This window comes from Anopheles moucheti, chromosome 3 (assembly GCF_943734755.1).
Source record: "Anopheles moucheti chromosome 3, idAnoMoucSN_F20_07, whole genome shotgun sequence".
Taxonomy (NCBI): Eukaryota; Metazoa; Arthropoda; class Insecta; order Diptera; family Culicidae; genus Anopheles; species Anopheles moucheti.
Window position 1 is genome coordinate 83864249 of NC_069141.1, and position 27037 is coordinate 83891285.

The following is a 27037-nucleotide window of genomic DNA, read 5'->3' on the forward strand; positions in this document are numbered from 1 at the left end:
CCATTGCTGATGCCATTGTTTGCTGTGTGTTTCGTATTGCTGTAAATTTACATTTGTCATTATTCGGATTGTTTAAAATGATGTGATACATTTAACACGTGTCATCGCATGATGTACCATGCGTCTCCATTGGAAACTTTTGAATAATCGCACGTGATTCAAACGGTTGTTTGATTCTACTTCCTTGTACATGATAATGAAGAATGCTTGTAGTACTTACTTCAACAATCAATTTTCTTTCTTATACATTGGTTTTGACACAAGTTTAGTTTCATTTGCGTTTGTATTTAAAGCACAGTTTGCAATTGTAAAATACAGTTTTACCTTCAAATTTATTTATTTACTTATTTTTCTGCGTAACCCATCTTCGCCCTTCAGTTAACACAAATGAAAGGCATGCTTAGCGACATAGATTAAATAATGTTTCGCGTTCGCGAACGTTGTGTTAACGCGTTGTCTTTAGTTATATACATTCTTTGGTATTTTAAATGTGTTGTGTGTGTGTGTTTTTTTTGTTATTGCTAATCTTACCGTGCGCGTCTTACATGAAGGCAATTAAAACTTAACTTGTTTTGCTCGCTTATAGCATATAGGCTTACGATTCTACAGATACCTTTTTTTTGCCCTTTCAATTTGACACCGAAAGCACGGAGATAATTCTTAACTTGCTATTTACTGCTCTATTGCCGCTGTAGTTGAAGTACCGCTCTCGGCAGCAGCAGTACCATGGCATGAATAGTTTACTGGCCAATTGTGTTGTGTACGTAAGTAAGTGTGTAATGCGTGTTGAGTTTGGAAGGAATGAGGTGTGCAACTGCCGCCTATAGCAGCCATATATAATCGCTCCAGTCCTTCAGGTTTTTTTATGACGTGCCGTATCACAAGAATCAATGTTCCTCATCATCGTACTCGTACATTGCCGGTGCCGGAGAATCCATCACGAAAAAATCCATACATTCGGTGTACAGGCGTCCTGTGAACGACGGGATAAAATACGCACATTAGTTGCGGTTGTTTTGGGCAGCGCAGGCAGTCAAAAGACACAAGTTATGTAGGTTGGAGGAGCGCTTCAGAGTTGGTTAGTTTGGTTGATGTTTGCTAAACGAGAAGCCGTTGTTAATGAGTAGGAAAACCTTAAACTGTAACGTTTATGATGGTACATGCTCTCTGTGGGGATTTAATTGCCTTTCGAATTGATCTTTCGTGATACTTCGGAGACATGGTCATAGTTTTTTTTTTTGCTGTGGATGCATTTGTAAAGTTTTACAATGATCTATTTTTCGTTTAGTTTGTTTTGCTCTTCAGTTGCATTATTTTTTGTGTACTGTAAGTAGTATGAAATTTTCCAGTTTTTGCTTTACTCATTCGATAATTTTCTTCATTGGTTACGTATTTTTTCTCATAAGGTATTTAATTTTTGCATTAATTATATTTGCCTTTGCTAAAGGTATAGAGGCGTTGTACGAACGTTTCGGCACAATGTATTACCACGCGAAGGATTTTAGGATAATATTGATGAAATGTGTTTAGACTTGTTGTTTGTTATCATTTTTTTACAATCAACTATTGTTTAGCTATTTCTACATGGTAGTTTCAGTTCAGATTTAAAATTTAAACATACACCTACATACTTGCAAGCATTCGAGGTTATATTAGCGCTAGTATAATGTCCCTTAAAATGTTTCAGGATCGTTATTGGGAATGACAGAGTTTAGTTAAAGGTATTCACCTAGTTATTTACAACAGAAACACACATAAAAAAGCACAGGTGGGTGGTAGTAAAATATTTACAGAGTGAGTTGGTCTTGCTTGGTTGGTGTTAAAGATTACTGTTGGGACAGAAGTGACAGAAATGTGTTGGTGTTTTGGCAAACAGGCGAGAAAGAATAGAGTGAGATGCGACAGCTTTTAGTGGGTTTGAACAAAACGTCAGAGTCGCTCACCTTCGGTGGCCGTGCGGGGATGGTACGGCAATCGCTTGCCTTAAAGTTGCTCTGCATTGAGCATCTGAGCATCTGAGAGCATTGCATCAGTCTTCGCTGCACGATTTTTGCGAGTCCTTTGCAGTGTCATTATTAGCGATTTGGAACGCATGTTGCTTCCATTGTCTCATGCTAAGTGGTAAATAGCCCGTGTTAAAGTTAAACCCCCTCGAAGGCTATCGATTCGCAATGGTGATCTCCCGTTAGCCGAAGGTCGAACAGAGATAAACATATTGTTTTAATTTTACAGATCTAACCTTGCTTTATTGTTGCCACGCGTAATGGCGATTGGTTTCCGCGATCGTTTAAATCTATATGCACTCGATAGTATTCAGTTCTCCGACCACTCTCTATCTCGCTTTTTTGTTGATTCTCTTTTTAATCTCTCTCTTGCTCTCATTTAAGTTCATTTTAACTAAATTCAATTCAATCCTGAATTCTTGTGCGATTTCAAAATAATACAAGATTCAGACATTCCACAGCAGACATTTTACACATGTAGAGCGTGTTATATCTCTCAATATCTAGTTTTTCCATATCAATGTCTAGTTTTCTTTTTGTGACTGTGTGTTTTTTCTTCGTCAAATAATACCCTTGCGTGTTTATTGTGTAAATAGAAAAAAAACATACTCTGTGTTCTGCTCTTCATTATTTTTTATTTAAACTACGAAGAAAAAGATTCTGGGGCAGCCCAGTAGTTTCATGGTGGCGGCACCGGTCTTCACACGATAGGACCAGTCCAAAATCCCATCCGGACCAATCCTCCGTACGCAGGACAGACTATCCGGCGACGGGTAAATAATGTCAAAGAATGCCAGATATGGCAGGCATTTAGATCTCTTGAGGTTGTTGTCCCGATAAAGAAGTAGAAGAAGAAGAACAGGGGTCTAAAAAGTTTAATTTGATCTGCCTTTTATTGTGAAAACTGCTTTATGCTGATGGAAGACCTCCATCGTTGTAGGTCCTAGCATGCTCTCGCTCAGCTGCGGCTACTATCAGAAAGTTCATTTCAGCCGTAATGAACCTAATGGAATTTGCTTTGAAAGTACTATTCATTGTTTATCTATTATTGCTATTGTTGTTCATCGTTTTTTTCTGCGCGCAACATCCTTTGTTTTGGTAACATTTGTAAGTCAAAAGATTGTTGTCATGGTTAGTCGATTTCCTTCCGCGCAATAGTTGTTTATTTTCTTCTTTTTAATGCGCTCTGGCACTACTCTGGGTGAACGTTTCGATACTCGGGTGAACTTTGACGTTTCAATGTGAAGGCTGCTACAGAGGGATGAAATAACTAAAGAAAGCACAAAAACCAACACCTTAAGGGAGGGAGACCCATAAAAGCAATAAAGACGGCGCATCCGACGCGTTTGTGGATTTTGGGCGCTTAATTGTTTTTTTCTTAATCTCATCCACGATTTGTGATTAGGCGTAGGTGGTAATGTAAGGTAGTACAAATTAGTGGTAGATGGCCAGCGTGGAATTTGCAAACTTTCTACTAAGTCCTAACGACCGTTGATAGTGTGAATAAACAGAGGATGAGTAACACTACACACCACACCTCCTTGGTGAAGGTTAATGAAGGGAGCTGTGTGTATAGATGAACATTCCCGAAACCGATCTTGTAATTTTTGAGTGTTTTATAAATAAACGACGGTTTCACACAATTCCTGCTTTTACAAATACTTTGCTGTTGTTAAAAGTGTGTGTATGTGTGTGTGTGTGGGTTGAGATAACAGAGAAAATTCCCTTAACTAGGGAATTTGCGGAAGTAGCCCTTTGATTCCGAGGCTAATTTATTGCTTGTTATAATTGAATCGTTGTGGGAAGTAATATTAAAAAAGGAGCAATATGATGGACTCATTTTAATATTTTCGGTGTCCATAAAATCTTAACACACCTCTCAGCGTTCAAAGTAAACTTTTCCAGAAATGTGTTTTGGTACCCATCTCCATTGATAGCGATTTTATCCAATGTTTAATTTCAAAACAAAAAACCAAACTAATTTGTTTCCAATTTCCCAATTCGAAACTGTACTGCGTGTGTGTTCCCGTTTTGTCGTGTTATTTTTTCCTCTCCTCTAAAAGTTGTTTTATTTTTTAAATTATGATTGCTTCTAGCTCACGTTTGCCAACAGAACTGGAATGTTATTTTGATAATTCAGTGTTAATGTACCGGTTGGACCATTTCCTTCATTTCGTGCATTGAAATAGGGATAGTATTCGGTTTTATTTTTTTAATAATATGTTTGCGTTTATTCTGCCTGCAAAAGTAGGAGTGTTTTTTTTTTCATTGTTCCTAAATTAAACTAAAATTCTGGTTGTATTCATTTTTTTTGCTTGTTTTTTCAATAATATTGCTATGAATTTTTTGTCCGGTTTAGATTGCTCCATCCATTTCGGGCGCTTTCTTATGTAAACATAAAACAAATAAATAAGTTTCACTTTATACATTATACACAAATTTGTACTATCAACATTTTCTTCTCGTAGTGCACAATTTCTTTCGTTTTTCCTTTTTCGAATTCTTCTCTTTATCTTTTGTTGTTGATGTTGTTGCTGCTGAATGTTTGTTTTGCACTTTCCGTACAGCACGTTTTCTTTTTTTCCCTACAGTATTGACCTACAGATGGTTGTTAGAAAGTTGCTGCGCACGTGTTCCATCTTTCGCTCTCTGTACAATTGGTATATATTTACAAAACAACCCTTACGAGACTTGCAAAGGCTAGGAAAATCCAGAAAAGGAAGTAGCATTTTCCCGCTCTCCGATGCTCTCGGACGGTTTCGTTGGCCGGTGACCAGCAAACGGATATTACTTTGATGTACCCATCCTGTCGCTACAGCTAGACGAAGTTCTACTAGTGTTAATTTTTGGTTTATCGCTGACTAATTGCCACCACGAGAGGAAATCGGGTACCACCGAACGATATGTGTGTGTGTATGAGTGCAGAGACCGATGCAGGGTGCTGGAATTGTCACGTAAAAAATGCGTCGACCGAAATGTTCCTTTAGACCCTTTGACTCTCTTCCTCATCCTTCCGCTTGTCTCTCTCCTTCTCTCTCTCTCTCTCTCTCTCTCTTTCTTGGCAAACTTCAATCGAACCCACGGTGGGATCCAAATTCTCTTGTTTGGCCCTTTTGGTGAGTTGGCTCTGGTTGTTGCTCTTTTTTTTTGTTTATTGTTCATTTAACGACCATTTTCCGTTCTGGCCTTTTCTCTAGCACCTCACACATTTTACACATGTGCGCTGCATCGGCAGTAGTTATTCGGGTTTTGGTTGATGTTATAAAGCCTTATTTAGCAATAATAACCTGCGTATCGTTGTGATGTACAGTCCTGCTGCTTGTGCGTCGAAACCGGAGGGTTGCTGTCCTTATTTTCGCACCGAAGCCCGGAAAATCCCGTTACGCAGCTGGAAAGGTGGAGTGATAAACGAGAGTATATAGTCAGCTTGTGATTTGTGTTACCGTACGACTAAGTCGTACTTCTTTCCGCGTAGCACAACAGGCTGTCAACGTAAAGGTTAAGCTTAACAGGCAGATATTTAAAATCATTTCGAGTTGTATGTAGGTTGTTGTGTTTGAATTTAAAAAATGCATATTATGTACCACAAATAACTTAAGCCAGACCATGGGGTCGTGTATATCGGCCTTAAGCGTTTTAAGTGTTCATTAGTTGTCATCGCATGATCGGAGACTCCATTCATGCGTTGACACTTTACACTATTGATGAGTATTGATTGCGAATGTTTCTTCAATTATTCTACTTTTTAACTTATTAAAGTCATGCTTAGTCATGTTTAAACAATTGCCACAATTTAATCTCTGAAAATGCATGAGGTCTGGTCAAAGTGTATACAAAATGTTCTTGGGTTAATTTTTCATACTCCAAACAATGTTCAAAGTATATCTCTTACATGTCCACATTGTTTAACTTTCTTAGCGGTTTAAAAACTTTTTAAGACAAATTTGCAATAATTTCGAACTATGTTTGGTGTGTCATGGTCCATTTGTCCCAAAATGAACACTCGCGACTTAAGTGAATGAATGAACACTTCGATATCCCGATTTTGTCCGTTTGTTTTTCAAAGTATGTTTTTTTAAACGGTTAGTAGGTATTATCTGTTAGTAGACGCCGCCATAAAAAAATTCAAGCCATATATTTACTTGCAATATAGCTCCCCGATGCTGGAAATGTTGTAGCAAACGCCGCCATTATAGCAGAAGTCGTACTGATGGCGGTCGGGGCAAGGCCGCACTTGACTCGCGGGAGTGGTCGATTCTGTAAAGAGTGTGAACAGCGATCGCACAGTGCGATTAGTGTACACGGATAAGACGATCGATAAGTAAAGTGACAGTTAGACGCATATGACGTGTCGACATTGTGGTAAGCACCCAGCGACGGGGCACGAACCGTAAGCCATCCCCACCGGGAGCACGGGTACCTACTTGGCAAGGTGATTTTAACGAGCGTCGAGTTGAAGACGGACGAATTGTTAAATCTATTTTTAGCCCGACACTCGTACTCTCCAGAATCCGTCGTGCTGGCGTTAAAGATGGTCAGCTCGGACCGCTTCCTGCGAAGAGAAGAGGTTTTAACAAATGCATACCGGTCGGGAACACTGTGCCCTTCCCCCCCACGCGTCCGCTCGAAGCTTGGGCGCGGCTGTTAACACTCACTTGAGATGCACTTGGCCGTACTTGGTGGCGTTCCGGTTGATCAGCAGCTTATCTTTGAACCAGGCCACCTTCGGCGGTGGCTCACCGCCGACTTTGCACACCAACCGTACCTTTGTACCCTCGGGGCGTGTCAGGTTCTTTGTGATGAAATGGATCACCGGCCGGGTACCTGACAGGGGACAATGCGGGATAGAAATGGAAAGTAATACGTTAAAAAGAGAGCACATGGAGACCGAGTCTGCGTCGGAGGAAATTTCGGTGTAATATTTATTTACTCCACCCAGTGTGGCGGTAAGCTGACTTTTCCGGCACCGTTTACATGGTTTGGTTTTTGTAGACACAACGATTTCGCTCTTCGGCTAGAGTAGAAGCAGAAGAGCTGCGAAGATTTGTGCAATCATCTCAGGCTCGGTAGGTTTGGGGAAAAAACGATAAACTCGTAACAGTTCGTGGGTGGATGTGTACGTGTGGGTTTTTAGTTTGCTTTTCTCTTTCAACCGCACTATCTACTAAGGGTGGCTGTGTTTTCCCAGATGTTCGATCTCGGGTCCGAAGGCAACTGCTACTGTCGATCGCCCGAATGGAGCTTGAACGCTTCTTATGCTTCTGTAACTCAATATACTTGTCCCAGTTATTATAATATCCTTTAAATACGTTGTTTTTCAAGCATATCTCATCCTGCCATAACTTTACCTTCGATCATAAATAAGACTGAGTTTCCAATTTCCCTACTCCAAGATATTGCATACTCTCTCATCACGGAAAGTGAAATGAGGGGAATAAAAAACAAACTGTTTAAAGATACGCAAAATTTGATGAGGTTTTTGAACTTGGAGTTTTCACGCACGATGTTTGGCCCTGCGCAGAACCCAACCGATTGGTTCGGCGGTTCTTGATCGCGGGAGACGCGATCGTGAGTGTACCACTGCTAAATGGAATAATGGCGGAGTTGAGTTGAGATCGTAAAAAAATCTCACGCCGTGGCCTCGTATGCTGGTGGACGATGATTTATGAACAGCGCGGCAAGAATGGTCGACTACGATCGTAAATATTGGTGAATTGGTGGTCGAGTGCTCACTGCTTTGAGATATTTTATGTCTAGCGAGCGAAGAGGATTAAGTGACAACGGTTGTAACCGGCCATAATGGGTATGTTGTGGGCAATCTGTGAGTTCGGCGGTAATCAACTTCTGAGATTTTAGTTTAGCTCCAATATTGGGACTAAACCGCACAACAATATTTTGCGACTTTCGAATTCAAGGTTTTCCGTAACGAATTTCATGCTAAGACGACAAAGTTTCTTGCCTCTATGTTGATTGACTGTGCGTTTTTAGTACCGCTTGTTCCATTACCTGTGCTAGTATTCTGAGAGTTAGTATGTGTGTGTGACTGACGTGGGATATTTCCAATAATCCAGCGCAACACGCGTTGCCACTTGTTTGTCGTGTCTGGCTCCCTTTTGGCCAGTCAGAATTCGATGGAACTGAAATCTAGCACTCTGGATGCGTGCCGCGGTACACTTGTGCTAACAAAGGGAGTATCGCTGGTTGGTGGGCGATTGGAAAATGCCACCCCTTGTGTGCGTGGCAATAGCTATCCACCACCGTATATATAATGTGGTACCGCAGGTCGTTCGAAAGTCATAGACGTTTTGCCTCAAAAGTCTTCAAGATGTTCCAGCAACTGGTTCAGTACGCTACCGCCGTTATCGTTGTGGTGATCGCCACCGCTGCGGATATCTTTCCATGTCTGAATTCCTAAATAATTCGACAAGGACGAAGAAAACACATCGCCAACAATGACCGGGCAATACCAGCAAAGGGGACTCACAACCTCAGCCCAACACTGATTGAACCATTCGCTGACATGAGAATCGTATAATAAAAACGCACGCAGCCTTTGACGCAAATGTTGGTGAGCACATAATTCATCGGTTGATAGGAAGTTTGAGGAAGTGTATCACAAACCCGAAATGGAAAGAAATAAGCTGTATCAAGCTGTTGCAGTGAGTTGTGGTGGCAGATTCCTTGGAGTTCCATCTCCCGGACTCTATATCTCACGTACTTGAAGCGGGTATTCAGACACATTAACATCACCTAGAAATTGATGAGTAAACGATGTATACCTGGTAGAGACGGTACAGATATAGAAATGCACTCCCGTAGGATCGTTGTCTGGCAGTGGTGTTTAAAATTCTTCCACCTCTAGTCCACCAAGTTCACCGCATTGCATAAACATCGATCGATCTTTTCACACAGCTTTATGCGCATAAAGTGCACTCTGAGCCGTCCACAGATTCGCCAGCTCTGCTTCGTTTACCCATGAAACAATGCCGCCTAAAATATATTATAAAATTCTGCAAAACAACTCCACCCAACCAAATGTGACGCGGGCGGCGAAAGAGAAACAAAATGCGTATGCTTGCATGGCGGGTTATTGGGGTACCATTACGGAAAGGGCATTTTAAAAACCTATCAACGTTTTTTTTTTTGGCGCGATGTCGCCGAAAGCTCTGGCAATCGAAATTATGCGACAAGCAAAAAAAAAAAATGCGCCAACCGAACAACCACCACCAAAAGTTTATCATTTTGTGTGGAGGCACGTTTTTACCGCTGGTATAAACAAATGAAACAAAGCATCTCATAACAACGAAAAAATCATCCCCCGGGGTGGGTGAAAAAGTAAAACGATCGCACCGTCTGTAGAATGTAAGGAATAAACAGGCAGCTTATAAATAAACGCGCACGGACGAAGTTGAAATAAAATAAAACTGCAAGCATAATAAAAAATACCCAAACTGGAATGAATATAGATTGAAATCGATCAATCTCGGGTGGCGGGTGCTGCTGACGACGGCCGATCGCTCGCTCTCTTTGCCTGCGCGGTAGCATATCGGCAACGGATCGCCGAACCTGGCCCCAATGCTTAAGCGTTCCACATCATGCCCCAACAATCACACACACACGTGTGCGTGTGTGTGTAGGCGATTTGCAAACAATGATTTGTTTATTTGGCCACTGCCAAATGCCGCCAGCCAGCGTCAGTTCGCGCACCAATCACGCCTCGCTCGCGGCACATTTCTTACGCCCTTTTCCCAAAAAGAAGAAGGTACCGAAGGCGACAAGCCAGTAGCGCAGCAGCGCGAAAACGGGCAGAGATACCGCCAGGTTCATACTGTTACGCCCGCATGCCCTGTGTCTGTGCCCCGTGGAGGAGCTGGAAAGGTTCAAGTGCGCCCCATTAATCCCAAGCAACCATCCATTTCTATCGCAATTGCTGTAACCTCAAAGGTTAGACCGGCACGTCGGGCCGGCGCAACAGGAGAAAGGAATGGCACACGGAATCGGGGTCCGAAGCGAGATATGTTGTTGCACATTGGGTGGGACGAATTGATGGCTTATGCCCGGCGCGCTGGTCTTCTGGCCGGTTGAGTATTCCGAGCCTAACCGGCAAGTATAAACAAAATTGTGCCGATATGGGCGAAAAATGTTGATGAAACAGTTCACTACACTCTTCCAAAGTGTGGTGGAAGGAAGAAACGGTTCACTGGATCACCAATGATCAGGGAAATTGGTTGCGCTCTTACGCGAAGTAAATGAAAGTGAAGAGGCAATTTCGTTCAGATATGCATTCTTTATGATCGTCTATGTTTAGTGTTCTGCGCCAGAATGTATGTGAAATGTGTACGGTGCATCGAACCTTAACGAAATGCGTACGAATTCGTATGCTCAGCAACGAAGAGATTATTAACGTGATTTTGTAAAAAGTAATAAATTACTTTAATTACCTGAAAAGTTCACCAAATATTCCTCAGACGTGGAGCAAGCTGAATAGTAATGCATTAGCGCCCATTTGTCTACTAATGGTGCATTGGTACATTAATGCACTTTATTGCAACGTTTATCCAAATTAGCTAAACGAATGCATATTTCACAAATAATAAAACTGCATGTTGAACTCAAAGTGTACGATTTTTTACGGCAGAGGGCGCTGTTTTCCAGCTACTTATCGTTAGTACTGTGAGACATATTTCGGTGGAGTGTTGAAGAGTGTTACAAACGAACAGGAAAGAATGTAATACGTTGTAGCAGTAAGTGTCTCATCCATTAAAATGTGTGAAAGCTTAATCTAAAGCACGTTCTTGGAAAACGTGTATAGCCGCAGCTTGTGATCACTCTTCGATTTGATCTTTTGCAAGCGCGGAAAACCGAATCGTACGCTAGATATCAGCATGCTGTTACAATCATTCAAAATGCATTTCCATTTGCATACCCCGCCCACCAACCCACTCGTCGTCCGTAGTGCCTTCTTCCGCACACGGCACACGTTACAATGTTGCACGCAGTGTCTAAAGATCTACGGGAACATCTACGGCTACCCGTTGCTATCCGTCTGTCCGCACGCAGCCAACTAAAAAAAAAAAAAGAAAGACACACGACCCAAGATTGCCAAGTGCACCGGAGCTCAAAATAGAACCAGAACAGGACAGGTGGGTCCAATCTCTCTATACGACGTTGGTGTGGTTTTTTTTTTGTACGCCATCGTTCACGCGTTTTAATGTTGTCTTTTTGTTTTGTATTCACTTTTTTAGCATTTTATCTCTGGCTGTTGCTGGCAGAATGAAATAAAAACGGGAATGAGAGTAAAGCGGCACACCAAATAAAACCATTTTCAAAAAACGCACAGACATATATGACAAATACACGACGCGCCGCCACCACTCCGGCACGTTTGGCAAGCGGAAAGCGGCGTGTTGAGCGCATTTGGTACGGCACGGATATCGATTTCATCTTGCCCCTCCGGTTTTACCCCGCAGCGAGGTAGCAAGAGATGAGGCTGGATGTGTGGTTGATTGAAAGCCATACGATCTGATGCCACCCATCAGATGGTTCCATCTCGGGCGAGGAAGATGCATTTAAACCCACCGCCGAAAAACACTCGACCGACCTGCCTTGCGTTCCCGATGTCAAAATCGTCAGTCTCGGTCTCTGGTTACGTTCCCAGTCTCTGTACTCGTGTTATGACAGGCGACTCTGCGATCCTCCCCGTACAACAGACCCGTAGACCGAAGGGGTGCATATCTAAGTTCAAGATATCATGATTGCAGCGCCAGGTTTGTTAAACGATGAATGAATTTGGCGTACTTTGAGCCAAGTACTCGCCCTCAGTTGACATGACGTGCGGATGTCATTGGCCCCTTCCGCAACCAGGCAATGGCGCAAGATCACCGCACATAAGGATGGCGTGTGTGTCTTTTACTCGCATGTTCATGCTCATCGCGCAGAATCCCATCTCCAGACAATAATGGTACCTTTGCAGACCTTCGACAAGGGGTAGTAGTAGCCAATTGGCGACTTTTTACATCGAACGGACGGGAAGCCACTTTGGCAATAGTTCAAGACGCTGTCGTCGTCATTCATCTCGCGCTAAAGGCGCGTCCCGATGCGGTGCGCCGTATAGCGATCGGTATGGTTCCCAGATCACGAAATCTATTTCAGTCACCGACGCCAGTGAGCGAAGGTTTTCCATCAAGGATCCGTACCGTAGACGCCGCGGACACCTTGGTTAGTCTTCCGGGGCCCGGTCGTCAGTACCAGTCGGAAGTAGTTCATAAATTCATCAGTTGCCCGATTACACACATAGGTGACTAGGTGTATGAGTGTGTTTTTTCTTCTTCTTTTGGCAATCATTACTATGGCAAAGCGGAGGGAGAGTTCGTCTGGGTCTGGTAGTGCAAGAGTTCCTTCACCCTGCTCCACGTGATAGGGAGCAGCACCAGAGTCCAGACTTGAAAAGGGTTTACTTTGTCATCGCAGATGCTTGCGCTGTCGCACATGAACGCGGCTTATCCAGCCCATCCGGCCACTAGCTGCCGCGGACCAGTAGATCACTCTCAATTCTCTGTGCTTTGAAAGACAGTCTCAAGAGTCAGCCGAACGCCTGCGGAGTTCGTACAGTTTGGGCTGTTATTTTTCCTTGCTTTTCTGATCTTTTGAACAAAAATAAAACCAATTATGCACCGTCGTCCGTCGTCTAGCCGTTGTAGTCGCTCGGCACCGTCGGCCGGGAAAATGGCAGGGAAAATTGCGGGTGTGTCTGCGCCGCATACGTGTGTGGAACTGTACCGTGCCATACGCCACAGCCGGATGGAAAACGTTGGAGATGGATGGCTGTCTATTTTTGTGATTTATGAACCAAAAGTGCGTCTCTCGGGGTTGGGTGCGTGTACGTGGAACCGTTTTGCGCTGGGATGTCTGTTTAACGAAGACGGCTAAGATGGGATGGCTTGAAGGGGAAGGATCGGGGCGGTGAAAAACAAAAGCAGAGCGAACCCGAGTTCACCACAACGCGACACTTCTCTAGCCATAGATCGGTCCCCATTAATGTCTGTTTTCGAAAAATGGACAGAAATTCGAATGCTGTAGGAGGGAAGGGGGCCACGTATTGATGTCTCCGGGGGTTTTCCCTACCAAGCGGTTCGGTGCTATTTCACTGCTACACACGAAATGATCGCGCATTAGGGGATCGCACTACTCGAGCGTCCTGTAACTGTGCGGGCACCACTAACTTCCCATCGCAGCGTTTAACATCCACTTCCACGTAATGGGTGTTATTAGAACAAATATTGACTCGCCAGCAATAAATAACCGATCAAGCAGTGTAACACCGTTGCGAAGTGTGTGTTGAGTCCTTCCAAACGCGCGTATCCTTCGCATCCACATGACGCCCGCTGGGGGAGAAGGAACAAAAACGGCGTTTGACGTACTACGGGTTCTTGTGGACACACGGATGTTACCGTGTTTGCTTGCGTAAACGTGCGTCATCTCAGGCGAAGCATTGTCTTCGCCGGTACAAAACGCGCACCAAATTCTCAATGAAACCCACGCAGCGTAGAAACAACCTTAAATTTCTTTGCAAGAAAAAAGCGCTCCTAAATTGAACTCTTAGGCCAGCCAGGTAAAGGAAAGGGGCCAAAAACCAGATACGATGGTGGTCAGCTCGATGGTTCGGCCGGGTTTGTCGCACCGGTTCCCTGTGCGGTTTCCTGGTAATTGGTGACAAATTGGCAGCATGACAAAACTGTCAATTCTTCTCATCCCCCGATTGGTGGTGGTCGCAAACATACGCTGGTTACACGCTGGCAACGCACCGAAGAACAGTGATTTGTGACCTTCCTGTGCGGCAGACACACCGGTACAATGCTTGATATTGATTCGTGCCCGGGACGATACGTGAACCTCGACCACGAAGGGCCGGTGGTGGTGTGTCTGGTAATTCGATTCGGTGCAATCACATCTCGTCCATCATCACGGCCCCAGATGATCAAAACGACAGAACTGACACACTCACATATAGCCATACACTTACACAAGAGGATGCGTTTGGTGGATGCTGCGTATTTTTGCGCAAATGGCGATCAAGCGATCGCTCCGCAGATGCATCCGTGTGTCCGCGCCAGTGCCGGCACGATTTGGCATGGTGTGTGCTCATCAAAGCGCTCTCGAGGTTTCTGCATTAGTAATTAAATGTGTAACCTCACACCATATCGTTTGCCACCCTCTCCTCCTCCCTCCATACGCGTGTTGCGTATTGTCGGCGAATCGTTCAATCGGTTGAATTCATGCGCAAGATTTGCGCGTTTGGAATGTGCAAGACGAGCGTGCGCGCGCGCGCGGTGCGTTCATCATGGACGTTGTTTGATTTTTGCCAGATCCGCCACAGAGTGGCGCGCGACACACGGAGCTGTTGGATTTCGTGGGTCCACTGGTGTGGGGTCGGTGTGGATTTCGATAGACGACCCCCAAGGGGATGGTCGTTTCGTCGTGTCGCTGATGAGTTGTGCATGCGGTGTGATCTCTGGTGTGTTTAATTATGCAACTGTGCCATTCATTATTCGCACAGATAGGGGGAGAAAAAAAAAGAAGCTGGCACATTTGGAGCGATCTGCCATGCGCTTCCAATTATGGCCAACGCATGGTATGGTATTAATTGCCCTTTTTAAGGCTTTACCAAAAGTGTGCAACGGCAAGATGTTCAGAACTCTCAATAGAGAGCAAGAAAATATTGTAATTTTACACAGAAAAAGACTTGAAAACATCTTTAAATAGATCCTGGTTCGCGAACCAGGTACATCGCCTGATCGAAAGTAAACAATTCCAACATACATAAGCTCTACCCCAATATGCCAATGACTTACGGTCAATGCAAACGCGAACGTAAATCAATTTTAAAAAGCTTGGCGCGACACTTTTCATTCATTTGTCACTCCCACCGGTATGGTTGCCGGATATGCGAATGGTCAGTCGATTGTCGTAACCTTGTCGTACTATTTCTGGCCGTCCACCTTCCTCCCCATGGTCCCCCTTATCTGCCCTCTTCTCGGCAGCGCCGTATGCAGACGATTAACAAAATCGTCCAAAAGTTATAGGCATCATAATAGAACCCGACACCACCCCATTACTTGTGGAAACGTCGGTCGGAAATGGCTTTGGTGGCACATTTTAGCTACTTGGAAAACATGAAGGAAAAAAAAACCCAACTGGAACGCGCCAGAAGTTTTGTCTGCAGTGGTGGGATCAATTTCAATTCCTTACGCATACCCGCGCATGGGCCCTATTGTAGGAAGGGCAACCAAAAAATTACATATCGATGCAGTTTATGGTACGTACCTCGAAACGTACGACTTCCGGTAGGACGAATGAACGAAAAAAAAAACACAACAATCAGCCAAATTGAATTGTCTTGATGAAGTTCGGTTCGGAATAAATCCATTGTTTGTTTTATTGTTTAGATTTATTTTCTTTCCAAAAAACAAACAAAAAAGTCACCGAAAAGCAACGTCAGGCAGTTGGTACACGCAAAGTGGAAAAATGATTTAATCGTATCGGGTTCCGGTTGGGAAGGGGGCGTAGGAAAATGAAACGTGCCCGAGAGGAGGAAGCACTTTTTGCTGCTCTTTCAATGCTGATGGGAAATAAACAAAATTTAAACTCACGAAAAAACGGGAAAGAGAAAGAGAGAGAGAGGGGAAAAATGTTGCAAAATAGCAAAACACAGCGCGTACAGATGCGTCTGTTAGTAGACGGTTGGAAGGGATAATTGTTTGCTCATTGTTGTTTTTGTTTTTTATTTGCCTAACATTATATTCCATTTTTTGTTATGAAGTTTGGTGAATTTTTTGTTCTTGTTTCGCTACGCTGTATCCGAAACTTCCAACGAAACTTCCGTGGGATAGCGAGTGGAAGTTTTTACAAACTTCTACTTTTGCTAGAGCATTTCTATACTTTACTTCTCCGGCCTGGGATGCTTATCGGGTCACACAGAGCCCACCGTCTCTTCCTTTCCACCAATACTAATCCCACTCCACACTATTAATGACACTGATCGAATGGGGACGCGGAAAAACTACCGGTTGTACTCGCAAAAACCGACTCAAGTGTGAAAACAATGGAAAACAACCCTCTCGGGGGGGTGGGAGTAACGCAGGCTCAGGCCACAATGTCCACAAAAAGAAGATACTAACGGACACGCGGGAGATTAGAAAAAACGACGATCTCTTTCTCCCACACACACACACAAACACACCCGGTCGTGATCTTGATGGTCCCAAAACGCGATTTCGGTTATGACAATTTGGGGGAAACAAAAGCGAGGCATTTTAAGTTTGCGAAAATTAACAGCCGCACAAGATGAACCCGAAAAGCCGAAACAAATGAAGAAAATTCGCACAAGGGTCACCGCCGCAGCGCTGAGTTGATGGCAGTCTTCATGTCACTTTTCTGGTCGATCCCCCTAGAGAGGTTGGATTTTTTTGTCGCTAGCTCTAAGAAAAAAGGAACTGGCCCTAACTGGTGGTATGGCTTGCGGTTAAGAAAAAATATCTTCAGCGATTGAGAACCTACAAGGACATCTTCGTCAAAGTTAGACCTATGTTTATGATCATTAGCGATCATAGCGATCGTATATTTTGTTTTTACTACATATGACGCGTATTGTACACACCAAAAAATGAATGAATGCTAGAAATTTGAGGACCATTTTATGCATCGGACAAGATGGTGCAAACCTCCTTTAAAAATACTAAATCCTTTAATAAATATCATTGAATATTTTCAATGGCTTTTGCTCTCATAGCAACAGTTTTTGTTTTTGAGCAACATATTTTCTACGAGATGTTCTAGATTTCTTAAACTTATATTATTCTCATCTTCACGATCGAAGTATCTTTATATCTCCAATATCTTTTACGAGTTTTTGGCGTAAAATGATTAACCAATTGTATGTTATTTCCATATTGAAGTGGAATATTTTGAAGTCGATGTGGAATAAAATCGATTCTGTGCGTATCTGCACAAGTTTTTATAATGTCAGTTCAGAAAGCATTGTTCAGAATATTATCAGAATAGTTTGATTTCGAACCAGCTCCAGAAAGTACGAAGGATTCCAGATCTATTTGAAGACACTTTGATTCCACCCGAAAAGCATATAGAAATGGAAAAATTTTAAATATAAAATATTTCCTACTCTACTCGAAAAAAAACGGCTCAATATTACAAAAAAGTGCAAAATTAGATTCTTTATGTTAAAGAATTCCAACTCGTATCACGAATTTGTTCCCTCACCCCGTAAGAACCGTAACATAATGAGGAGCTTTGCGAAAAATAATTTTTGCGATAGCATGCAGAGCTTAGGAAAAATGAACGAGCACCAAAAGAAAAAAAGAGTATTCCAACGGTCTCTCCCTGGTCTGCGTTTAGTGCGCTCCTATTTTTCGGCAAAACTGGTTGAACCCTTTGTACGTGGCGTGGACCGCACCGGTCGCAGTCGTCATGGTGATTAGCAGCGCTCGAAAAACCCCGCGTTACGTGACTACTTCCGGGCCGGACTAGCGGCGGCATCAGCGCGGCACTGCCGCCGCGGTAACGATTTTGCAATTTTTGCCACTGCGAGCATCCGCCGGCCGGCCATTAATGACAAACTACTCGCTGCAAAAGCGCGATGTGTGATGGTTAGCATGGTGTGGCCAAATGTGGAGGAGGAGGACGGTGATGAAGATGCCCTCCCGGCCGGTTCGCTCTTTTTTGGGTCGGAAAGTAGAGGGGAAGGGGGATTGCTGTCTTCAATCATTTTGGCAATGAAATCGCAAAATGTACAACATCAACAAAAAAAATCGCAAACAATTGCCAACCGGCGGCCCTCCACGAGCGGGTCGAGGTACAAGGGCAAATGAAAGCGCAAGATAGCGGGAAGAAGAAATTTGCCGAAATGTTAGTCGTCGCTAGTGGAAAGAACTCCCACGAGCTGTAGGGACCAGCAAAAGACGCGTGCAAATGGCACCGAGTGAAGAAGAAACAGCGCGCAACATAGCGGAACACGATCACAAACTTTGGCCGGGCTGACCAAACGGCGACGATCACCGCTTTTCCGCGACTTCCGGTCTCCCTCGCAAAACCCGCGGGAGTAAACGAAACGTACCATTCCAGCACCAGGTTCCAGCGTGTCTGGTACGGTCGAACCCGCGGAAGGCAGCGGAGCGAAGGCACGGCGGATGGCGTAAGCGAAAAAGAAATCAGGAAAAACGTAGCGAACACCACGAAACATTGCGAATTACAAACCCCGGCCGGTGGTCTCCGGTATTAAATGGCCGTAGCCGATTGGGACCCGCTTCCTCGTTCCCCGCCGCCCAATTCCACGTTCGCTCGTAAGAAGATTATCGGACAATATTAACATCAGCGGCAAATTAATTATACCTTCCGTCGAATTTCCGAAACATGTTACACCGCCCAGCCTCTCCTCCCAGTGGGACCAGTGGGAAGTTGCGGACGACGCAAGGTGGTCAAATTTTGTGCAAAATTCTGCCATACCTTCCTCTCCAAACCTACCCATGGGCAGCTTGTGGGAGGCAGATAGGTAAGGGATTGGCCAAAACAAAAAAAAACCGGGCCATAGGACAAACCTCTCGTCCATCTCCGTACGAACCCCACAAGGGGAACCACGAGAGCACCCGCACAACTGACCAACCGCAAGTGAAACGAATGGTAAATGGTGGTTTGTCAGCAGGGCTTTTTTTTGCTCTTCTCGTCGCTGTGTTGCTGATGGGTTCGGAGACGACACATTGTTCGGCATTCGAGATTTGATCCACAGCGCGTCCCTCGGGTGCATTGTGTTTTGTTCTTGCGCTCCCACGCGCAATTGTTGCCGATCGCGGGGGCTGTCAAGCGTGTGTGCTCGTACGGTTGATGGAAAAGGTTAAATTGTGAAGCCAATTCGTATGTACCGCGATATCGTTTGACGCGGTACGGTGATCGAATTTGGTTCGGGTCAGAAATGGTTTTTATTTTTTGGCAGCGAAACTTTCGGGGCGCGACTGAATATGAACTGTTTTATGGGTTGTCATGACGTTTGGTGCATATATTACCTTACCCGGCAGGTATCTCTTAAAGCAACGGTTATAACATAACGTTTTCGAGTGATACTTATTTGCAACAATTGATTTATATAAATTGAGTGTTTAAATGTAATTTTGGAGTATTTAATATCTAACCAAAGATTTGGGTCACATTATATATAAGCAAAAGGATATGATTTGCGGATGCTTCAGGGAAAGCAGGTTTAGATCAGAGGGTTCAGGTTTTTAAACCAACAGTTTCATGCTACCAGACTTCGACAGGAGGTTGGAATCTTGGACATCTTAAGTTGTGTACATGGCCAATGTCAAATTTGTTCTTAATTTACATCTTGATCTTGATGATCTCTACAACATGGACTGATCTTCCGGGGGCGATCAGTTATCACAGAGTTGCAGAGTGCCTGCCAGATTCTTGCATTCTTTGACCGTACAGGGAAAATCGAATTACTTTAATCTGAAAATATCCATAATTTAAAAAAAACTCCCATAAAACTCCTTTCATCAAGAACTAACTGAAATAGATGCGTACTAAACTAGATATGTAGCAATCAATTCAATGCATCTCAGTGCACAGCGGATAAACATTTCCCCAACCCCTCAAAACCAGCTGGGGAAAATCGTATTTTCCGCCCAAACACGACAGGACGCACGTGTGCCATCTGCAGAAGTTGGAATGCTCTTCCCGTGTACCTTTGCACTAACAGTAGCGCAACAGCTTCACCGACCCGGCAATGGCAAAACGAGCAGCCACGCGGTCGATGGGTGTCCGTAGCGATTGCGTCGGGAACACCTTTTCCTAGCGAAGCAATCAAAGCTTCCGCACCTCTGGCTTTAATCTTCCAACAATTGTGCGAGTGTTTGTTTGGACGGCTGTCTAGCCGGCGGTCGATTAGCTGATGGTTTGCTGATGTTTTGAGAATTGGCGGCCGTTTGCTATTTGCCTTTTGGCAGCTTCCGTCCCAAAACCCCGGCGACCCAATGTCCCGGCACACTGCCCCGACATCGGATCGCAGGATACGCGGGTGTTCGGTTTGTCGAAAACCACACACATGATGCCGCCTAATGTCTGCAGCAATTATCGGTGTGTAATGTGTGTAAGAGATGAGAGAATTTTAATCGGAAAGCAAACAAAAAAAAACGAAAACGGCATGGAAAATTCATAAAGAACTCGAACCGGTTTTGCAAGGTTGCTAAGAAAAGAAAATACGAAGTTTTCATTCCATTTCACTTAAACGTTACTGCCATTGGGGTAGTGAGAGATCGTAGATAATTTTTTTTTCGATTCCAACAGAAACCTTACCAGCCTACTGTGTTAGGCCGGTGAGCGCGTTGCGTTGCGCTTATAAATAAAACATTTGTGTGATTTTTTTTTCCGTACTGTAGTTTAAATTTTTATTTCTCATAAAACGAATAAGTTTTTGAGTGTAAAAATCACCTTCTCAGGTGCAAAAAAAAACACAGGTGTAAATGCAAAATGTTTAATATTTTATTTGCAGCAAGGAAAACAGTGTTTGTAAAAGTGTAACGGTTCTGTGTGAAAAAGTTTACACGATGAACCAAAATAGTAAAAGCCTCTGTTAATGCCAAGGAGGTTGAAGCGTATGTTTTGTAAAATTGACAAACACCTATGCACATGACTTTTCCTTCAGATGAGTAGAAAAACTCGCCAAACCTTCAATGCGCTGCAAGTCAAGGAACTTTATCATGCGCTACAGCTAGAAGAAAGTGTGGGAATTGCGTTCAAGGTTTTGACACTCTGACAGGTTTCAGATTTAAAAGTGGGAATTAGAAGTAAAAAAAAACTACAACTTCATAACTTTTACTTGCAAAGTATTATTTTGTGTGCGATTGATTGAAGTGCTTTTCTCTTGAAACAACTCGAAACAAATTCGTAACAAATGCAATCACTATTATAAACATGCAGTTGACTTAGGGGTACCTGAAACTTTGTACCCGGCTGAAAACGGAAGCGCCATGGGCAGTGCCGACAGAACCACAGGTGGTCTTGGTTTTGGTCGGCTGCAAAAAAAAAACCCATCATATCGATATTCAAAGGCTCGCACTTTCCGAGGTGTTGTTTTTTCTCTTCTCGAGGTGTTGTTGTTGGGAAACGATCCATTAATCGAGAATGACGGTGAGCCGACCGTTAGGCGGATGCCGCCACACCACAGTCCGAAGGAAACTTCGACATTGGGAAAATAAACAACGCTAAGGCGTTCGATCGGTAGAGAAAAAAAAACACCTTCGGTCGGGAAGGAAAGCGCTGAGTGAAGTGCATCTGGGGGACCCCCGTAGGGGTTAAAGGTAACACCGGACAGCGGTCCCGCTGGATCGGTTTCCGGCGCTCGGCCGTACGATTGATAGGTTTTGCTTAGTTAACCGTCGTGCAGCACAAAGACCCCAAAATGCCGACGTATGCCGCCAAAGCCATCACCACCAGCCACAGGGGGGTTGTGCTAACGAATATGTTCCAGATGGGGATGTACGTGCACGTCCGATGTTCCGACTGTTGGGATGGGCGATGACGTCAGAGCTGGCCTTATACGTTCAGATTGCGGAGCCGGAGCTGCAGATCACGGCAATTTGAGGATTAAAATGTAGAAGAAAATGATATTGCTCACATACAATAAGGGTGGTGTATTGAGTTGTCATGCTGGGAACTCCGATTCCATGGGAAGCAAACGCTGGATTGTCTGCTAACACATGCGCATAATTCGTTTATCAGCGTGAATTTATTATCACAGCGTTTAAATAAGCAAACACCGCGAACGACATTTGGTGTGTCACATACCAAACAAAACGTCAACCGCGAAAGCAATTCCGTTCCGCAAAAGTCTTCACATTACAAACGTAAATAATAACGCCACCAATCATAACGTCCCCGAAACGTATTGCAACTAAGTCCGAATAAGCAAAATAAACAGCAATGCGCGCGGAGGCATTTGGAGCGCAGATCAGCAGAGTTGCGGATCAACCCAAGCTCTGTCGTGGCGGCAGTTTCAATAAACTGTTTCCATAATTTTTCGCATCCACCGTCGTGCCTCCACGCCGGGGATGAGAGTCTGATGAGAAGGAGGTTTTCTGAACCTTTCTCCCACCCACGGCAAGCAACAAATCGAACGCGCGTTGATCGGTCGGGTAAGGTTGATTTGTCGCTCTGGTTGCGGCACTCGACATTTGCTTACCAGTCGTTTGTCATCGGTATAAACTCGATCTTAATTTCATCCCCTCGCTTCCACAACCGCGTGTCATACCCTGCTTACCTTCCCCCAGCCGCACGGTGAACGGCCGGAAACACAAACAAAACAAACAGCAAGCGCGCAGGTTCAGTGGACGCGGTAAATAGTCACCAGCGGAATAGATCTTCGCATAAGCCACCGAACGAACGAAAAGGCGAACGAAAGTGGCGAAAAAACATAAAAAAAAACTCCGCACACACGGAGAAGGTGTCAAAATTGCCGTTACCGAGAGAGAGTTCATCGCTGGGAAAGCTGCTCTAGAATCGGCCACGATCATCGTTTCGGGTTTTCCTTAACACAACGATTTTTCCGCACCAAACGCAGTACACGGTGAGAATATTTTCACTCACCCTGCGCTCACTCTCTCGACCGTTAAAAATTCGCTCACACGTACACTCATTAGCGTGAGCTCACCGGGGCGCTCTGTTTTAATCTCACCCGCACTCACGCATCTCACTGGGAACTCATTCGCTGTCGGGTTTTTCTCACTTTTCCTCACAGAACCGCTTTCTGCACGTCGCGTAACCTTCCCCTCTCTCTCCCTGCCATTCGTTTCACTGCAACGAGCGAAATTCCGATCGTGGTCGCGTAGCGCGATCGAGAACAAAACGAGTGCGCGTCGCGATACAACGCGTCGTCCGCAGACAACACACACGATGGGCAAAAATAAAAATTTCAACTCGTGAAAAAGATTTTATAATTAGTCAGCGCAAAGCCGATGGGCCGCGCGGGTGTACTTTTTGTTTTTTGTTTTGTTGGTCGACCATACGAAAACTCGGAAGGCACGATCTACATTTTCCTTTTGCTCGTGTCACGGACTTCTCCCCCAAAACCACCCATCCACCCACGCCCCACGTTTTCGTTGGGGTGTGGGTGGACATTGGTGGTTTCACGTAAAGTTTGTTTGCTCGCGTTTTGTTTCCCCCGAGCACAGGTCTTTGCGGCGCGCACGGTTGGCACAATCCATGGCTTAATTAATTGCCGTACAGGTTCGGTTGTTTGGAAATTGTCCGATTGAATTGCTGCCTTGGAACGTGTTCTGTAACGTTTTCTTGCGTTCTGTCACAGCAAGCAGACGGCATCGACGGTAATTCGAACTGATCCAGTTCTGTTTGAATTGTGCCAGAGCCAGACGGTGTTTGAAGCATATGTGTGCCAATGGGTGGTGGAAAATTTGTTGCTGCTCTTCATTTGGTTAGGGGCGAGAGACACGAATTAACGCACGACTTCCATGCGCGACCTAATGCGTAGGGATACATTCCATCCTTTAATAACCATCCGCAACAATCCTACACAACCAGATCGATCTTCCGTGACCGGGCATACTACAGAACCGGGTGGGGACAGAGACGGCAACACGGATCGTTTCCCATGGCCCTTTCAGTCGTGCTGCAACCCAGCGGTAAAGTTGACAACACGAAGACCCCGTTAGTCGTGGCCAGCGCACTAGTCTCGGGGCTTTTAGAGAGCGGCTTTACGTGTGCGATCCGTTCCCCTACCCCAAAACGGGTGCATTCGTATCGGCCTCTGCGGCCGGCTGTTCGCATGATCAGACCGAAAGGGCCGCGCAAAAGGGACTGCAACAAAAACAGAAGCCCACCGTCGCACGGAGTCTTGGCGCTGCGTAGCCCTCCCCCCCTCCCAATCCCTCCTACAGTGCCTGCACACGCAGATACACCGGGTGGAGAGACCGCACGAGACTTTGGTGAGACACACTGTGCTCAGATTCAAACCTCCCTCTTGTTTCTCGTGTGGATCGACAGGTTGGATGGAAAAGTGCATGTAAAAATTAAGCAAATAATCAGTTGAGATGCCTCTTTTTGATGGAAATTAAAGTGCCCATTCGTGAGCGAACAGATAGCAACGATCGAAACTCGGAGGCTCTCACACCATAGGTTGTGTGGGATCAAATCTTATCTCGACTGGATCTCTCTCTCCCGATTCCATATACTGTTAATTTGAACTTATTGCATTTAAGAGAGGGACTGTTATCATTGGAGAAGTGTGTCCAACTTCTTCGTAAAAAAAGTAAGATCTGCTCATCTGATTCTACCCTCTTGTTGGAATTGGTTATAGAACTACTAAAAAACTTATATAATATTTCTAGATTTATTCTAAATACTTATCCATCCACTCGCTAAACGATGCGAATCAAACTGAACCATAACAAAATCGACACTGAGCCACAGTGTAACCATCAGCACCAGCAGCAGTAGTAGTAGTCTCCCTGGCCCGGGCCATATTCGGCAATCCGGGTACTGTGTGGCCCTCGCTATCCCTCCACCAGTGTAATTCTCCCTCCACTCGCTGCCTGACGATGCGCTTCTTGCACGACACACACGGGCAAGCGGTGAACTTACCCACGGCCGCATGGACCCGGGGACTTATTATATGGTAAACGACAACATGCACCTGATATTCCACATTTGGTCGGTTAGGATTTACTGTGCATTTTTTTTTTCTTCTCCCGTTCTGTTCCAGACCCTTCCCGCCGCAGCACTGCCTCTTCTTCCGACCTTTCCCGATGCATTCGTGCGGCCGGTCCCCACCCCCCAAATGTATGAAACCGTTTCGTCTCTTTCGCCGCTAAAATGCATCCCACGTTGGCCGAGTGTGCAATCTTCACGATCTTACCGTATTCGTTCTCGTTCACTCTCCTTCTCTCTCTCCCTCTGTCTCTGGTGCGCTTTACCCTCTTCAGCATCCCATTTCGCTGCGCGTTGCGTGCGCGCATCAGCCCAGCGTTTCTTCGCGTATGTTTGTTTTTGAGTCGCTCTTCCTGTCGCGATCGCCGTGTTTCGTCGAGCGCTTTTCCCCAGGCAGGGTCGCTATGTTTATATCGTGGATACAAACACGATGATCGCACACCCCGCCAACCTTCCCTTGCTCGCAAAGACAAACAATCGGAAAATTATGAACTCTTCCAGCAATTAATTATGATAAACGCTCGTTGCACAAACGCTCGCTGTTGCTGTTGACAATGTTAGTGCCGCCGTGCATCACAAAACGTTCCCGGTGCCAATGTCAGCAGACCGGAAAATTTGTCTTTCAGTGGCGCATATGTCACGCACAAATCGATTATCTGTCTTCCTTGAGGATCGCATCATGCGAATCTCTTGCCTTTCGGGAATGCGATGGCGCCGTTTGAAAAAAAGGGCGAAGTTTAATCGTTTGAATTAAAATGGGAGCAATATGAGCACACTGTAAGTGAACATTTTGTATCCAAATATTACGAACCAAGTCTCATCATCAGTCAGCCGGAACGCTGCCGTTTTCTGAGATTCTGAGGAGTTTTAGTTTTGAATGTCCAAAAGGACAAAGTTGTACTCAAAAGGTACTCAAAAGGAAATATCATACAAAAATGACAAGATGTCAATGTACTCAATTTTAATTCCCTGTCTCGAAAGTGTAAAACCCTCCAAATGTCGAAATGTTTAAGAGAACGATATTGCTACTCACCGTAGGTAGGTTTGACGCCCTGCAGAACTCCGGCCTCGGATCGTTTGGTTTTGCGTATCGGCTGGCCGAGAATGGTGAAATTGATGTAGCCCGTGCTTGGTTTCAAAAACAGAAAGTACACCTTGCCCAGCTCGAGCTCCTCGCGCACGAAGCCCCGCTCGCGGAACTTCCCCCGAAAGATGTCGCAATCGTTCGTGGTGGTCAGGTTGAACTGCAACCGCAGGGTGCGGCTCCGCTGCAGGTGGCCCTTCAGTGGCAGCTTGTACACCGTCAACACCTCGAAGGTAGCGGCAAAGGCGGGCCGTCGATCGCTCATCGATTTTACCTTCGCTTCGCACACCATCGGTGCCTCGAATGCGAGCGTCGCCGGATCCCGTGCGGAACAGTACCGGCGTGCACCGGGCCCACCGGAACCACCCACACCGGTGCCGTTTCTTCGCTGTGGTCTTACCTTGTGCTGCTGGGTGCCGGCTGTCGACGGTCTCATACCGTACCCGCCACCGGTTGGCAGGGCCGAATCTCTCCGGTTGCGAATAGCCAGAGGATTGCCGCTGTTTCGCCAGCGCCTCCGGTGTATTCGGCGTCGCTCACCTTTCAGGCGCATCTGCGCGGCCCACTGCTGCTGCAAAGTGCGTTCCGCTAGGGTAGCGTCTGCGCTACCAATAATACTACTGCTATCAGTGGATGACGACTCCCCATTGGACGGAGCAGCCGCGCCGGCATGCGCAGCGTCAACCGTGCGGCTTGGCGCCAGCATTTGGTACAATTGGTTTGGTAAGTGCCGGCCGGGCAAGGGTGGCTCCTTCGGGCTCAATTTGGTGTTGGCACTGTTGCGTCGAAGGCTCTGCACCGCAGACGGATACCGCCTCCCGGTGCTGCTGGTGGCGAGACCCGGCCGGGGCAGCAGTGGCAGTGGGTGTGTTAGGGCACGGGCGGCCTCGTGTAACCGGGGCGGAATCGCACCACCGGCCAAACTTTCCACCTGATGCGCACCGTCCGCGGGTGTGCGACTACTAAAGCTAGGTGTTGCTCTACTGCTATCACTAACATATCTACCACTACTGCTGCTACTGCTGCTAATGCTGTTAATGCTGCTGCTGCCGCTAACGCTACTGGAGTGGCCACCGGGTGGGCTCTGGTAGCCGCTGCTATGGTACGGTGCCGGTGCCAGGTGCATCGTGGCGGCACTATCACACCGAGAGAACATCCAAACCAGAATTGCAAGCCATAGGTACATCAAATATTTTACTGGACTCCATTTGCGTAAGTACAT

At 45.4% G+C, this 27037-nt stretch overlaps 1 protein-coding gene across 1 annotated transcript; it reads right to left on the minus strand.

Annotated features, from left to right (window-relative positions):
* Positions 1-586: 586 nt before the first annotated feature.
* Positions 587-27037, minus strand: LOC128303235 (protein vein). The gene is made up of 6 exons (XM_053040119.1): positions 25765-27037; positions 6659-6827; positions 6428-6555; positions 6146-6260; positions 5291-5391; positions 587-973 (listed from the first exon to the last, which is right to left on the minus strand). The coding sequence occupies exons 1-6, from the start codon at positions 27035-27037 to the stop codon at positions 888-890; spliced, it is 1872 nt and encodes a 623-aa protein (XP_052896079.1). The 3' UTR covers positions 587-887.

Excerpts from the sequence above, each read along its gene's own strand:
- LOC128303235 (XM_053040119.1), bottom strand. The coding sequence starts at position 27,037 with ATGTACTTACGCAAATGGAGTCCAGTAAAATATTTGATGTACCTATGG. Across the intron at positions 6,556-6,658 it reads TACGGCCAAGTGCATCTCAA|GAAGCGGTCCGAGCTGACCA; the intron begins GTGAGTGTTAAC and ends TTCTCTTCGCAG. Across the intron at positions 5,392-6,145 it reads ATCGGGGAGCTATATTGCAA|CTGCGTAACGGGATTTTCCG; the intron begins GTAAATATATGG and ends CCACCTTTCCAG.